Genomic DNA, 16,950 nt, shown 5'->3' with positions numbered 1-16,950 from the left:
GGAACCCGTTAACCAAATTTAATTATAAAATTTATTTAAATAAATTTAAATTATATAATTATTTTAAATTTATTTAATAATTTAAAATTGAATATTCACACTGCTCTACTAATCATCCTATTAAACAGTTTAGCCAAAACATATGGCTCCTGCAACATACTGCTTCTATAGTATACTGCTATTGCTTTATCATTTGCTCTGCCAATCAAAACTTAACTTAATTACTGATATAAATTTCAATACGCATAAATAATTACCTTATAATGAATATTTACATTACATATTAATTTTAACGTATACGTTAATTGATTGGTTCATTCAAGACCCAAAACTGGCGAAAATATAATTAAATACATATAAACATTATTTAGAAAATTTTTCCTTTGTTATTGACATATAATTAGACTAATGGTGTAGTTAATAGCGTGTCTATATATTTACCAGTTTAACCGTACATTTTAATTGGAGAAAGAAAACAAACAAAAATCAACAGAAGACTTTTAAAGTATATGAAACAAAAATTGAAAATAGCAATTTTCTGCAATTAAAGAATAGGGCAATAAAATTGCAAAAATACAAGATAAAACAAAAATATACACAGAAAGAAAAATTTAGTAAAATAAAATCATAATACAATTGTGACAACCCATCCCGTGGGAACTATCCACCCAGTAAGCCCTAGGTTCACAGCCCTGCAGGGCACCGACCCTAACCCCTCGATTATGAGTTTTCTCTCACTCCGTAATTTGTTGGTTGGGAGAGTTGTTAAAGGGTGAGGTCCTGGGTTCAAAGTCCACCAACAACCTAATTATGGAGTTAGTGAGAACTCATAAGAGAGGGGGTGTGGTCGATTCGCTGCAGTGCTGTGAGACTGAGGTTTACGGGACGAGTGGTCCACAGGACGGGTTGTCACAATAATTTCCATAATTGATAGTGATCAATTACACTAAAAAGTCTAAATTTACAACATACACAGTTTTATTTACATCTTTAAACCTATTATCTAATTAAAATGATTCTAAAAAAAATGCAAGCATGAAGAGTTAGAAAATATACGATAATATATAATACATAACGTTAAAAATACGTAATCACTGATCACTAAAAATAATGTTAGTAGTAATAAAAATGACATGACAACACATTTATTAAAACTATAGAACGGCACGCAACAAGGTGTTGTTAAATATACAAACTACAATTAAATATGCTCAACGCAAACACACATAAAAATGAGACATCATATTTGGATATATTTAAATAAATAATTTTAATTATATTATATTCTTGATAATTTTAAAATTACTTAAAAAGAAACTAAATTATTAAAAAAATAATATCCAAATAAAACTAAAGTAATATTTTGCAACATCAAAATAATAAATGAATAAAAATATATTATGTTAATAAAATAGATTTTAGATTTTAAAGACTTCTAATTCATGTAATATTACAAAATTCAAAATTTGTTTATTACAATTAATATTTTACCATTAGATATATTAAAATAATATTCTAGATCGATATTCAATTGTCAGTTTTCAACTATTACACGTAAAAAAATATTATTTAGTACGCTTTTTTTTAAAGGAGGTTTTATATTTTAAGTAGGTTATTGGAGTAATTTTTCTTTCCATGAATTTATTCGAGATGAGATTTCAATCTTTTAAACTAAGATAATTTATGTTCTATACATAATTATATTTTTTTACATAACTCTAAAATCTCAGACTTGATTCTTTATATTTTATTAGTTAATTCTGTTACATATAATAGAAATACTTACTTCAAACTAAAAATATAAAAAAAATCAAATTTAAAAATTAGTTATATATAATTTAGTATAACTAATTAACGTCATTACTGAGTATTCCCCAATTATTAAATGGTTTTTTTCTTTGCTACTCCTAAATTCCGGTACAAATATCTTTTGACAATTAAGGGTCTGACTGAATAGGCATTATAGAGTAAAACTGTGGGATAAAAAATTGTAATTACTCTTAGTTCCTCTATTTTTTATCAGTCAGGTGAAAAAAAAGAAAAGAATTTTACTCCGGTTCTCGCTGGAAATAATAATTACTATTTTATCTCTTCCTAAATTGTGGTAATATTTTCTCTCTTCTTTTAGCAAGAGAAAACTGGAATAATGCATAAATATATAATTATATTAAATTGAGTACTTTTGTTTACTTAATATACCACTAACTTTGTATTTCTTTTTCCTCTCAATTACTTTGTATTTCTCTAATTTTATTACTCCAACATTTTACCAATCACACCCTAAATATCCTACCAAACCGATTAAAATCTACAAATTACATATATCACTGTTATATTTATATCGGTATACGGAGGCAAATAATCATAAGTTTTATATATCTAAAAATATTATGAAACTATAGTCTGGTCTAGTTTTGGAAGTTTGCTGAAGCGATGTTTTGAGAGCCAACTATAGTCTATAGATCTCATTAAAAGCCAAAAGCTTTTGGGTTGTCCGATTTCTCCGCTTCTCTAGATTATTGTTTGGGTTGTCCGTTCGTTGATTTCTTCCCGACGTTTCTCCTGTACACCAGAGTTGAGTTGTGTACTGTTTCAGATCTTTTTTATTGGGCAATTAATAAATTTTAATTTTTTTTTAAACATTTCCTAGTCACTAAATTTTTCTCTCATTCGATGTTTTTTTTTGCGGAGGAGACAAAAAAAGAGAGGCCAAATTATTTCTGCCTTCACAAAATCATACCGTGGGTTTATTTATTTCCTACCCATATTCGAAACTACGCTAGGCGTAACGCGTGCGGTCGGATAGGACCTAGCGCCTAACCAATTAATCGGAGATTACACGCGGATTAATCGGCGATTTGTTTTGGTTATATATGATATAGTTATACCTAAATTTAGTAAAGACAGTGTGGTGTAGTGGTCAGTTTTGTTCTCATTTAACTTGGCAGCCTAGGTTTGAATGTCAGGGTAGAGCCCTTTTTATATATTTTTACGTTTTTCTTTAAATGAAGGGTAGAATTGTTATTTCGGTTTCGTCTTCTTCCCTAGTTTTTTTTTTCCTGCAACTTTATAACGCAAGTTTTTTTTTTTGGTGCAAATGTTAAAATTCATACCATTTTTTTGAGTTTTTACAATGTTGCAAAGTAACTTATTACAAGGAGCACAAAATAAAAGAGAGAAATAAAGATCATACAACGAGGTTAACTAAAAGGATCAACAAACCAAAAGTACAACTCGAGCAACGAATGTGCCTGAGAGGGGTCCCGAGGAAAAGAGAGTAGCCTGTCACGCTGAGAACGATCAACCAACTTGAAAAAGGCCGGAGGAGGAAGAGACACATTTCTAAAGATACGAGCATTACGCTCCCGCCACAAACCGTAGATTATCACCTGCAAAATCAGCTTGAAAATCACTTTAACCTGAGAGGAATAAGGATCTTGAAACTGTGAGGACATAAGCACTGATGCTTGGAGATGAGCAGGAGGTAATGAGATAAAACGCCCACAGAACTTGTTCCATATCTGAACCGCGAACGGACAGTCAAAGAACAGATGGTTGTGGGATTCAAGACCATCAGCACAAAGAACATAAGAATTCGGCACTTGTAAACCCCAAGACAATAATCGATCTCTTGTTGGTAATCTAGCCAACATAGACAGCCATGTAATAAAGGAACAACGAGGAATTTCTTCCTTGAACCACACCACTTCAAACCAAGAAACAGTTGGAGAAGTAACTCGCAACCTGTCCCAAGTAACACGAGTTGAAAACTCAGAAGTAAAACCACCAGATTGACCCCTCCAGCGGTAGGTATCAGAACCATTGGAAGGAGAAGGGACACTAGTGGTTGACAAGACAACCTGTAACGTGACCGCTTCTTCTGAACGGGCTGATGGAAAGAACCAGTTACCATTTACCACTGCCTCAGATACAGAAGCAGAGATAGGAATCTGGAGTTGACGGGTGCCTGATGAGCCAAACATAATGCTTAAAGGACCCAATTCTGTCCAGTAATCATACCAGAAGGATGCATATTGACCATCACCCACAGTACATCTAAGAAATTGGGGTATGAGATTCTTGAGCTGCAACATACCACGTATTGTAGGAGAAAAACATTGAGAGTCTCGCACAAGCCAATAATTTTGATCACGAAACCGGTTATGGGACAGCCACGCAACCCATAAAGATCCGGAGTTAGAGAAGAAGTTCCACAGTCTCTTCAGTCTAAAAAACAAGTCATAATCTTCAAGCCGCCTGAGGCCAAGACCACCCTCCGTTTTCGGCCTACATAGATCAGCCCAAGAAACTCGGGCTCCAACAGAGGAAGAAACCCTATTCTTCCAAAGGAACGATGCACACATGGAATCCACCTTTGCGTAGAACCGCTTAGGAAGGACGAATACCGAACTCCAAAAGTTCACCATACCATAGATGACAGAGTATATGAGCTTCACTTTCCCCGCAAAGGAGAAACATTTAACAGTCCATGAATGAAGCTTAGAAGTGATTCTCTCTAGAAAAGGTTGGAGAGTAGCCATGTTAATCTTTTTTGGGTCTAACGGAAGCCCCAAATACCTCGTTGGAAAGGTCTCTCTCCGAAAACCCGATAAATCAGCCATGACCGATGCTTGAATATCAGGATATCCTCCAAAAAAGATCTTAGACTTAGCATTATTCATATACAAACCAGACCAAGATTTGAAGGTAGCCATAACTGATTTAATACCATTGATAGAAGTCCGAGAGCCATAAAAAAAACCAATAAATCATCCGCAAAAAGCAAGTGAGTAAGACGGGGAGTGGAACATAATGGATGCAGCCGAAAGGAGTTATGTAGCTCAGCTCTGTCCAATAACCTAGAAAGGACTTCCATAACCATTATAAACAGGTAAGGAGAGATAGAGTCACCTTGCCTTAACCCTTTCTTTCCTTGGAAAAACCCAGCCAGCTCTCCATTTATAGCGACTGAAAACCTCGGGGAGGAGATACATTCTCTAACCCAAGTAGTAAACATCTGCGGAAAACCTTGAGCTTGGACAAGCTTAATGATGAAGTCCCAACAAACGGTATCAAAAGCCTTTCGAATATCCACTTTCAGCATGCCACTCTTTAAACAAGCATTTTTGTTATAGTCTCTGATCAATTCCAAGGCTAGCAGAACGTTTTCACCTAAGCTCCAACCCTTCAAGAAAGCTACTTGGTTTGGGCTAACACATTTCTTAAGGATCGGTTTCAGCCTATTAGCAATTATCTTAGAGATAACCTTGTAAACCACATTGCAGCAACTGATAGGCCTATAGTCACCAAGGGAGCATGCTTCTGGTTTTTAGGAATCAAAGCGATGGATGTTGTGTTCAAGTCTTTGAGCAATTTCCCATTCCTGAAGAATTCACCCACTGCAGCAACTACATCACTCCCCACAGTGTCCCAAGACGCTCTAATGAACTCCACAGAATAACCATCAGGTCCTGGGCTTTTGTTTAGCGGCATAGAGAAAATGGTTCCCTTGATTTCGCACTCGAGAACATTTCTGCAGAGATAAGCTTTTTCCAAATCAGAACACCGGAAGGGAAGAAGATCCTGAATATCCGAGAGAGAGGCCAAAGACTCTGGCATATCAGTGGTTCCTAATATATTCTGAAAGTAAGCAGCTGAATGCTCCTTTAGACCTTCCGTAGTCGCAATAAACCTGTCGTCCTGATCCCTCAAGAAATGAATATGATTCCTAGTGGCATGCTGAGAAACGGTATGATGGTAAAATGTTGTATTACGGTCACGAACGTCCGCCCATCTCACTCTCGATCGTTGTCTATAAAACTTATGTTCCGCATTAAGAAGGATATTGAGCTGAGCTCGCTGAACATGCTCCTCCCTTGCAGTTTCCTGATCTGAAGCAGTGAGGAGAGAACGTTGGAGATTGTCTACCACTGCAGACTGCTCCTTCACCCGACGAGAAATACCACTATAATGACGCTTATTTAAACATCGCAAGACCCCCTTAAGCAATTTTAAAGAACGGACCAGCTTGAACTGATTAGTCCCCACAATGTGATCAAACTGCCAACCTTCATTAACCAACTCCGAGTACTCAGGATGGTCAGTGACATGGTGGAAAAATTTAAACGGTTTACACACTCGACGAGTATGAGTCGGGAGCCGAAATAAACAAGGGGCGTGATCAGATTGATCTGGATCCAAGAAATCAGCGTAAGAATCTGGAAAAGAAGAAGCCCACTGGTGGTTAATAAAAGCATGATCAATCTTAGTAGATATGGGGTTAACGTCCTGATTGTTTCGCCATGTGAAAGGGAGACCCTTGGCTTGTGCCTCAAACAATTCTGCCTCCTTAAGAGATAGATTTGTATCCTCAATACCCGAAATATCCACTCTAGCCGAGAGATGGTTGGAATGATGCTCTGATCTCAGGATCTGATTGAAGTCCCCGAGCACTGCCCAAGGACAACGAGAAACCGGCGTTGTCGTGTGCAAATCGACTAACTCCGTCCAAAGAGAAACCCGATCCTCCAGTAAATTAAAACCGTAGACAAAAGATACAGTAATATTCAGATTTTCTGCTGGAACATGAATACCACAAGTAACTGATTGAGCTGAAGCCTGATAAATAAAAATAGAAACCCGAGGATCCCAAACAATGACAATTCTGCCTAATTCATGCTCTGCAAAATTTCCGAAAAACTTCTACCCCCGGGGAATAGCATGTACTATACGATCTTTATTAATCTCCAAAATGTGAGTTTCCAAAAAAGCTCCGAACAAGGGTTTATGGATATTAATCCAGCCCTTAGTCATAGTGTGGCGTCTATCGTTGTTAAGCCTTCTTACATTCCACGCAAAAAACATTATTAATGTTGGATTTAGTGTTTAGTGACCTTGCGGCCAATCCTCCTACCACGAACTAGGGTGAAAGGTTTTTCAATCTGCTCTGCCTCATCAAAGTCAGGATTAAGAGGTCGGTTAGTGTCTGAATCCGAATCCAAATCCGAAGCAACACTAGGATCTTGGGCTTTAGGACTGTGAACATCAGCAGGAACAATCTCTGAACCTAGAGCGCCAACGACAAGATCACCAACCAAACTTACTCCTGAAACAGCGTTACGAAGCTCCTCCTCGGGACCATGGGCCACCTCAGAAAGAACAATACCATCAGACCCAAGAAAATCCTGTAGACCAATAGAACGAACAGAAGCAATAAGCACATCACTGGCCACAGAAACAGACCTCTCCGAGGATGAGGCCATAACAGTCGAACCCTTCAAATCTACTAACTGGACCTTCTTCACATTATTGGCTTCCTCCGTATTGGAAGAAGGTTCTTCTACAATCTCACCTGGTTCTAAATCATCATTCGCTTGTGGACTTTGACTAGGTGGAATATCGACAACAAGCGCAATACCTGCAGACAAAATACCATCTGGAGATGAATCAGAATCCAGCGTAAGCACAAATTTTGCAGTGAGGTCAGCCGGTTGATCATCATTCAGAGGTATTTCAGAGCTTGGAAGGTCATGTCTTGAATTTGATCGCTTACGGGATGATTCAGCATCAGTTTTCCGGCCAGAAGAAGACTTTGGTGAGCCCGTAGCCACACCCACACGACAATCATCCTTATTGTGACCATACTTCCCACAAATCATACACTTAATTGGAAGCCAAGGGTAGGATACATCTATAAGAACCTCCCGTCCATTTACAAAACCAGAGACAATAGTATCTGGCAACCTTTTGGTAAGATCCACTTTCACAAAGACCTTCGCCACCTGAAAGTTTTGCTTTCGCTGTGTTTCTGGTGCCAAAGCAACCGGTTTCCCTACAGCAATAGCTAACCTGTTCAAACTCTCATCATTAAAGAGAAGATAAGGAACATTTCGCATCTCAACTTGAACCACAACAGTAGAAAGAGGAGCTTCTTCGGGCGTAAAGTCAGGGGACCATGGAGAGACAAACATAGGAACACCCGCTATATTCCAACAGGAGCGAGCTAGCAAAGCTTCACGAGTTCTCACATTGATAACCTTTAGCAGGAAAGATCCTTGGCCAAGGTTATGCACAAAAATACGAGGACCCGATTTAGTCCAAATCGCATTAAGAATTCCAATGATCCTGCCCATTGGAGGAACATCGTTGTGAAACTTTGCATAAATGAAATCCTTGAACTCTTCTTTAGCTGCCTGAATGTTCTCATCAGGGATGAGGACGAACGGCGCACCAGAGGTATGCTCAGTCGGACTTCCCATCTCCTTAAGCTCCCTTGAAGACTTGAATAATGAAGCATAATTTCTGGTTGGAGTAACACCTGCAGCAGGGGCACCTGGAGAAGATACATGAGCAGTATATGCTGGCGAAGCATTTACAAGCGGGGGCGAATCTATGATGGCCTGGAGATGAGATTGAACACCCACTACAGCAGCAGTAACAGGAGAGACAGAGGAAACGGAAGCTACAAGCACCGAGAACAGAGGGAATTACCTTTGGGGAAACAGATCCGGAGGCAATGGTATCTGAAACAACACTAGCAGGACCAGTGAGAGAGATTACAGGCTTAATCGACGCAAACGATGCGATTGGTGAACTGGAAGGAACACTTAAACAACCCACCGGACCTACAGATCCAGAAGCTACAGATCCAGAAGCTACACCATCAGAAGCAGCTCCAACAGAAGCTGAAAAAGATTTACTTTTCTTTCTTTTGGCTAAGGTCGAGTAACTTGATGGCTCGACGAATCTAGAGACTTTGGATGAAACGGCGAACGGCGGACGAAATTTCTTCTTCTTGGCAGACATTGGGACATGAGAGTGTGGAAAACAGAAAGGAATGGGAGCGATTGACGGCCGACGGCGAGGCTGGAGGCCCACCGACAGAGAAACAAGGGTTGAAACTTTATCGCTTCAATGGTCGCATAGCAGGAGAGAGAAACCCTATTACCGACTTATCTTTTCACAACTCCAGAGTCTCGAGTTCCCTTTATAACGCAAGTTACGCGGCGATTGTATGAATTTGACGATTTCTAAAGCCGTTTTCTTCGTTTTTCTTATTTTTTTTGCCTAAACTTCATAGATCTTGAGTAGATAATTTGATTTTCAAGTTGAAATGAGTGAAATTTTTAGGGTTTTTTTCCAAATCCGATTTTTTGAACGCATAGCTTCAATTCGCCACGGTTACTCACCGTTTAGCGATTTCTCGGCTGCTAAATCGGCTACGTGGCCGAGTTTTAGAACAGAGTTTCCTATTAAAACAAAGGGCCAGTGAGGCGCATCTAAGGCCAATTTATTGTAGTTTTATTTCAAATCATTATGCTTTTTTTTTGTCATCAATCATTAGGCATTTTGAGTGACCTATTTTACTATTTTCCAAAACAAGTTATAAAATATAAGTTTCAGTAACATAATATCCCCACTCTTAATTTAGAATCAACTATTAAATATCACATAACTTTTTAAAAAGGTTTAAAAAAAATATTTTTTGTCTTTTTTAAACATACGCGAATATAAATTTAAAAAGAAAAGGAAAATAATGAAAAAAATAAAGAAAGACACTACAATGTTAAAATCTTATTAGAAAGGTTGATAATCTAAAAAGAGAGTAACCAATTTCGTAAAGAATAAAATTAAAACACCAAAACCGACAAATCTCCCAAAATCTTCCCGCCAAAACGGACACCACGTCGACTACAACCACTTGCGGCCAGAGAACTAAAGAACTCTATCTTTGCATGCCGCTTCCAAACAGGAGAAGTTCTAATCTACAAACAAAACGAACCACCACCAACCTAAGTATGACTTCAAAACAACCATATCAGAAGTAGAAGAAGAAAAGATAAATATGGGTAGAGCGAGCTCATACGGGGACTAAAATCTATTATAGACCAAAAGGCCAACAAAAAATCTACCACATCCTAAAAAATCCTGTATGGGGACTAGTATAAGGTAAGTTACCTTTTTATCCTTATTGAAATGAATAAAAAAGAAATTAAACAAAATAAAAACAATTAAAAAAATTGATGTATACGATTCTTTTCTTCTTCTCCGACGTCTTCAACTTCCATGGTGATGGTGACAGCAACGGCAAGCTTGAGTCGTAACGATGGTACGTGCTTCAGTTTCTGCCGGCGTCGTGCTTTGCAACTCATAGACAAACTCCTCCTCCGTCACAGATGCAGTCCACGTGAGATCCCAACCCACCGCTGCCGGTTCTCCTATTGAAGTCGTTTATGTCATCGCTGTGACCTCAGGCCCTCGCCACCTACTCCGCTAATCTTCGATTCAATCTATCATTCGATCATGTGTCAGGATTAACAGATTCAACCTACTCCGCTAATTTTTGACTCAATCTATCATTCGATTCAATCGTATGTCAGAGTGATCCTGTGACCAACTCTTCATTATTTATGTCTTTGGTCCCTAGCTTTCTCGCTTCTTTTCATTTGACCCCAAACTTTCTGATTAATAGATTTTGCTGTGATTCCGTCCCAAACTTTTTAATTGTGACCCGTTAAATATAAATCAACATATAAACCAAGTTTAATATGATGTTATAATAAGCTATATCATGAAATTTCGCTAGGAGTGGATTATAGAGGATGATACAACTAGTACATTCTTAATTATTTCAATTTTACAGTTAAAGTACAATTACATGTAATCTGGTACAACTCAAAAATAGGTATAACTACGCGTAACTTAACATATAATACTTGTACAATTTTGTATTATGTACCAAACATGTAATACTGGTATAACTAGTTCAACTTCTTCATTATAAAAAAATTAAAAATTTCATTTGGTTTTCCATATAAAGAAACAATCAAATGACCAAATTGGTGTGTGTTTATAATGGTCTCTCCTAACAATTTTAAAATTTTAATGTTTTTTTTGGTAATTATTACACTATCTCAAAAGTTTTCATGTTCCACATACTTTAAATGTTTGTCCACTATATTTTTGAAAAACATACACCGAATGCATTTTAACCAAATTAATGATTCGATTATATGTGATATCAGATAGGTAAACATGTAGAAGTAGTACAACTGGGGTATATTTATTTTTAATGTGGTACAACTAAGTTTTTCAATTTCACTGCCAAAATACAACTATGTACAAACTTGTACAACCCAAAACTTGGTACAACTACATGTTATTAAAAGAACGTAGTTGTATCGGTTAAACCAGTCATACATTTTTTTTTCCGTAGTTATACTGGTTATACTATTTATACCGATCATATTAATCTACTTTTCTTTTAATTTTGTGTCTTTTAGGCTTTCATTTTCTTGATGGAGGTATTTTTCTATTGATAACATTAAAATCTTTTCCAAGTATGTGTAATGTCTATATAAAATCATTGGTATGTCATCTCTTCATGTCGAAATATGTAAGTTTCACCATGTTTTTATTGTACATGTGTTTACAATTTCTTTATTTCATATCTTATTTTTTTTATCCATATAAAGAAAATAGATGTTGGGGTGGGAAGTTTATCATCCAGTTTTTACACCATCACATAAGTTTACATGATCTACCTTATACTTTTAAGGTTTGTTAACTTCTTTGTCCACATAATTTTTGGAAAACATACATGAAATGTATTTTAACAAAATTGATGATTTCATTTTATTGAAGCAAATGCATGTACACATAAAAGAAGTGGTACATCAGAGGTAAATTTAAATTTTATGTGGTACAAGTAGTTTTCTTCGATTTCAATGCCAAAGTACAATTATGTACAAACCGGTACAACTCAAAAACTAGTACAACTATGTACAAACAGTACAACTCAAATACTAGTACAACTATGTTATTTCATCTACGATTAAAACAATTATTTGCAAAAAAAACACAAAAATCATACATCAAACTCAATCTTTTTCTTCTTTCCGGTGACTCGCGTTTTTAGAGCAATGTTTGAAAAATTTTCTGGCTATGCATCTAGCTTTTTGGCCTCAAGACCAAAAAGATGAAGATGAATTTTTTTTCCGAAAATCGTACAACTAGTATAACTAGTATAACTAGTACAACTTGTAAACGTATCAATTTCAAATCAAATATTATTAAAAATATACTATTCATATATTTGACACATGCATGCGGGGTAAATGAGACCAATATGTCTTATTGGTTCTACATCATTCTATTTTCTAGAATCTTCATATGCCGAAAACAATAAATAGATAGAAATTATTATACATCTCATAATTAAGTGATGTCATTTCATAATTTCTCAAAGCCATGTCATCTTTTTTGTGAGAATGAACATGGTGATGATACATAAGAAAATCAATTTTCAAATAATATATAGGAGATACTCAATATGTACAAGTTGTACTAGTTTGAGTTGTACTAGTTGTCCTAGTTTGAGTTGTACTAGTTGTACTAGTAATACTTTGCGTTCTTCATTATCTTGGATATCGGATGGAAAAGATGAAATTTGACTCTGGATAAGATATAATTGATTAAACATGACAATGAGTTGATCGATTTGAGATAAGAAAGAGAAAATTAGTGGATGGTTGAAGAAAATTTTTGATTTTGTATTATGGTGGAGGAACTATGAATGGAGAAAAAATGGGGAAGAAGAAGGAGACTGGGTCGGATTTTGGGTCTAGATCTGGGTCGGATATTGTGTTGGATAGTAATGGCAAACTCCTTAGGTTTTTCAGTTATTTAACATAGATTTCTATTCAAATTTAAATACAAAATAAATAAATAAAAGATGAGTTTAATTGAGATTTTTTGGAGACCAAGTGGTCCATCTCAGCATTTGATCATCTATATGGATAAACCGATTTCACCGATTCAGAATCAGTGTTTCGATTGATTTAGTCTATACCCCACAACTGAGTCGCCTCCACCGCCACCAAGAAACTCCTCTTGGAAAACTTTCACTCATCGTCTTCAAATCAAGCTGCAAAGAGAGAGGAACTCCATCGATGGTTCCTAGCGGAACAAACCTCGTCCCCACGTCTTACCTCCTTCTTGGAACAAAAAAACTAACCGTCATGGATCAATAATGGAAACCGAAGCAAAGCAAGAAGACGCGAGTCCAGATCCAATCCTCATAGATTTGGACCGTGGAGTCAAGACAATAGAAACACCGTACAACTGCGGCTATACCAGCGACACCAAGAGCACCAGAAAACCGAAGAAAGTACCATACAAAATGGGAAAAAAAAAAGAAAAAGATGAACCTTCTGAAAGCACCGGCAAAACACAACTGCCGGAGAGACAGCACAGCACAGCGAAAAATTATCGCCTGTCTTTAACAAAAAGAAAGAGTTTCAAGAGAAAGAGAACATGTACATTTTTTACATGCATAACTTAGAATAATTTAAATAGCACAAACTTAAAATAAACTATGGAATATAAATAGTTTGATTTATATTGTAATAAAAAAAATATGACTCTATAAGCTTCTTTATTTTCCACTACGGAGCTGTTCGTTTTGGATGGCTCATCTGAATGAGTTTTACAAATTTAAGCTTAATTTTGAAAATCAGATCTGGATGGAGATGAGTTTGTCAAAATGGTATAACGTCTATTATACCCCCAAGTAATTAACAAATTGCAAACTCAAACCTAATATCATTTTATCACTCATGAAAAACGACAAAACCACAAAAAATATATTTCCACCACAACTACAAAACGCATTTTTCCGACAAAACCACAAAACACAATTTTTGGCCAAAATAGCAATTTTCTCGTAAAAATCTACTTCTCGCCAAAACAGATTTTTCTGTCAAAACCACAAAAATACACTTTCACATCAAAATATGTTTTCCCGCAAAATTGTCAAAACTGCAAAACACGTTTTTCCGCCAAACCCACAAAATCCCATTTTCCCGCCACAACCGCAAAAACACGTTTTTCCGCCAAAACCGTAAAAATGCGTTTTAACGTCAAAACCGTAAAAACGCGGGTTCTCACCAAAACCGCAAAATCGTAATTTTCCGCCAAAACTGAAAAACACGTTTTCCGCCAAAACCGCAAGATCACATTTTCCCGCTAAAACCATAACTCGTCAAAACCGCAAAATCGCATTTTCTCGCCAAAACCGCAAAATCGCATTTTCCCGCCAAAACCGCAAAATCGTATTTTCCCGCCAAAACCGCAAAAACATAGTTCCTCGCCAAAACCGCAAAATCGCATTTTTCCGCCAAAACCACAAAATCGCATTTTTCCGCCAAAACCGCAAAATTGCATTTTCTCGCCAAAACTGCAAAATCACATTTTTCCGCCAAAACCGCAAAAACGCATTTTCACGCCAAAACCACAAAAACGCGTTTTTCGTCAAACCCGTAAAAATGTGTTTTCCCGCCAGAACTGCAAAATCTCGTTTTCTCGCTAAAACCAAAAAATCACATTTTCCCGTCAAAGCCAAAAAATTTTAACATATGATTAAATCAACACAAGAGTATTTTGTTAATTTGTTTACTAAACTTATTTGGATGAAAATGAAAGTAAAGAAATAAACATAAGATCCATCTAGATGATTCATCTAAATGATTCATCTAGATGAGTCATCTGGATGGACAAACAAATAGTTCCAAAAATCTAAATGGATCATCCAGATACATCATACAAATGAATCATCTGAATGAAGATGACAGATGGTACGGTGAAACGAACGGCCCCTAGAAAGTTTTTTTTTGTTGACAACGTCGTAGAAGTTAGAACCCTAATTTTCATGAGACCGACATGATCCGAGAAAACCAAAATATGGGCGAGCCGACTTGATAGCTAATCGATACTCGTTTGTAACTAATCAAAACTTAAAAGCCAGTAAAATAAAGAAACAGGGCAATTTGGAATTATACTAAAAAACAAGCGTATCCTAATCAGTGGCGGACCCATGATTATTTTAAACCTGGGTCAGAAATTAAATGGGTTTGAAATTTAGATTAAAAAATGTTAAAAAGTGGTGTCAAGTGGAGGTTGAACCCTGGTTTAGAGGTGCCAGTCGAGGTGCCAGTCGAAGTCAAAACACTACCAGAGCTAACAAAACTCAGTTGTACTAGCCTAACAAACCAGATTTATAAAGTTTAAGAGGTGTCAGCTGACCCCCCTTCCTTATACATAGATCCACCTCTGATCCTAATAAGCTACTATCCTAGCTAGTACTCCTAGCAGAATCCAAGCCAAAACTATCACATACTATGGTCTATGGGCCTATGGCTAATATATGGCTACATTTACTTACACATACATTTTAGTCTAGCCTAGGTGGCTAGGTATATTATCTATCAATTTCGCATATTGTGACAGCAAGTATATCTATATGTTTGAAAGCGTCGGCATATACTTAATAGTAATGCTCAATAACATGTTGGAATGTAAAATTATATTATTGACCTACTTGAAAACATGAGTACCAGTGTATGAAAATTCATCACGATGCATGCAACGTACAAAAATGTGATGCCCGATTAATATACACTCTAATAGCTCATACAACAAACAAACAAAAAAACTACATACATTTTGTGATATTTTCTCCCTTCACTGAATCATTTCATTTTGAATAGCAAATTAGTATAAATATACTTATAGACACGCATATATATAGTGGGGGCTTCCAATAACCTATGATTAGGGTTAATGGCAATATAAACGATCAGACAGTTTTGATTGAATCAATCACTACTATTCATCTGATATTTTAAGTTTTTGGTCTAAGTTATTCAGAGAGAATTATTCCAATTAAAACAGATCATATGAATCTATAAAAACAAACTCATAAAGAAAGAGAGCATAAATTTAGATTACCTATAGAAAAGATTTATATGAAAAATTATCAAGTACTGGACGACTAATTAGGAGTAGACGAAGAGTTTGCAACATCCTTCTTGACAACAACTGCGTCGTTTTTGATCTTTCTCCTCTTCTTCTTCCTGTACGGAATCCCACGAGCCTTGGCTTGAGACTCTCTCACTTCCCTCAAGTGAACTCGGAGAGACCCGTTTGCAAACGGGTTAGTATCAGGTGACCCGCCACCGTGTTCTTCGTAAGCAGCTCTCAATCGTCCGATCAAAGCATCTAAACTTCCCCAAGCTTGTTTGAGAGGACACGTGCACGGTCCTGGTGGATCGGGTTGTCCGAAGAAGACACAAGCTTGTTGATGTACTTTGGTTTTACCAAACTGATCTAAGTACCTGAGGAAGCATAGCACGTGCGTGTAATCGAACTGGGACATCAACAACGGTGGATTCTGCGATTTTAGGTATTGGATGAACGTGTTCCAATCACGGCGTTTCTGTGACTCGTAGCGGCTGAGCGGTTGCTGCGGTTGCAGTTGAGGAGGAAGCGGTTGCTTCTGGTGGCTGGAGGAAGAAGATGGATGTTCCGGTGGATCTTTCGTCGTCGATATGCGATGATCCGAAGACATTATTAGGGGTTTTATCTTCTTCTTGTTTTGGTATTATCTATATTCTATTTGATTTATGAGCAAATTGAAGGCTTAAAAGCGACAATAAAGTAAAGGCAAGAAAGAGAGATGCGTACTGAGAAATAATGGAACAATGAGAGAAAAATATTGAAGTATTTACGAAAATTACCAATATGTATAAAGTGGCGATAATTTGTATTCATTTTCATGCGAATACGCAAACCCTTATCTTATTTTATTTGAATACCATGCATGATATCCAGGACTGATGATATCGTTAACTTATTTAATCAGAACTAGATCCTGACCGGCGCGGATATGAATTTTCAGTTTTTAATTATTTATTTTATTAAATGATGTATTTGTAATATTCGTTCATATTATATTCATTAAGTAAATATTTTTTTTGCATCTTAAACTATCTATTTTTTTACGAATGTGTGATATCATATAAAAATATTAAAAAAAATGAGTATAAAGTTAATTAGATAATTTTAAAAACAGAAATTTACTTTCGTGTGCAGATATCATATAAATAATGATCC

General features: G+C 36.4%; 3 protein-coding genes across 3 annotated transcripts; all 3 read right to left on the bottom strand.

Moving 5' to 3' along the window:
• Positions 1-3,200: 3,200 nt before the first annotated feature.
• On the bottom strand, positions 3,201-4,207 carry LOC106303309. Its single transcript, XM_013739615.1, has one exon. It carries the CDS (start codon positions 4,092-4,094, stop codon positions 3,201-3,203), a length of 894 nt encoding a protein of 297 aa, XP_013595069.1. The 5' UTR covers positions 4,095-4,207.
• Positions 4,208-4,248: 41 nt separating this feature from the next.
• On the bottom strand, positions 4,249-8,805 carry LOC106303308. The gene is made up of 6 exons (XM_013739614.1): positions 8,491-8,805; positions 6,894-8,399; positions 5,308-6,618; positions 4,912-5,266; positions 4,374-4,717; positions 4,249-4,287 (listed from the first exon to the last, which is right to left on the bottom strand). Exons 1-6 carry the CDS (start codon positions 8,803-8,805, stop codon positions 4,249-4,251), a joined length of 3,870 nt encoding a protein of 1,289 aa, XP_013595068.1.
• Positions 8,806-15,672: 6,867 nt separating this feature from the next.
• LOC106304474 (protein LIGHT-DEPENDENT SHORT HYPOCOTYLS 9-like) lies at positions 15,673-16,541 on the bottom strand. Its single transcript, XM_013740881.1, has one exon. It carries the CDS (start codon positions 16,403-16,405, stop codon positions 15,830-15,832), a length of 576 nt encoding a protein of 191 aa, XP_013596335.1. The 5' UTR covers positions 16,406-16,541; the 3' UTR covers positions 15,673-15,829.
• Between the last annotated feature and the right edge of the window lie 409 nt (positions 16,542-16,950).

Source organism: Brassica oleracea, chromosome C7 (genome assembly GCF_000695525.1).
Source record: "Brassica oleracea var. oleracea cultivar TO1000 chromosome C7, BOL, whole genome shotgun sequence".
NCBI lineage: Eukaryota > Viridiplantae > Streptophyta > Magnoliopsida > Brassicales > Brassicaceae > Brassica > Brassica oleracea.
This window is presented reverse-complemented; position numbering and strand designations above follow the sequence as displayed.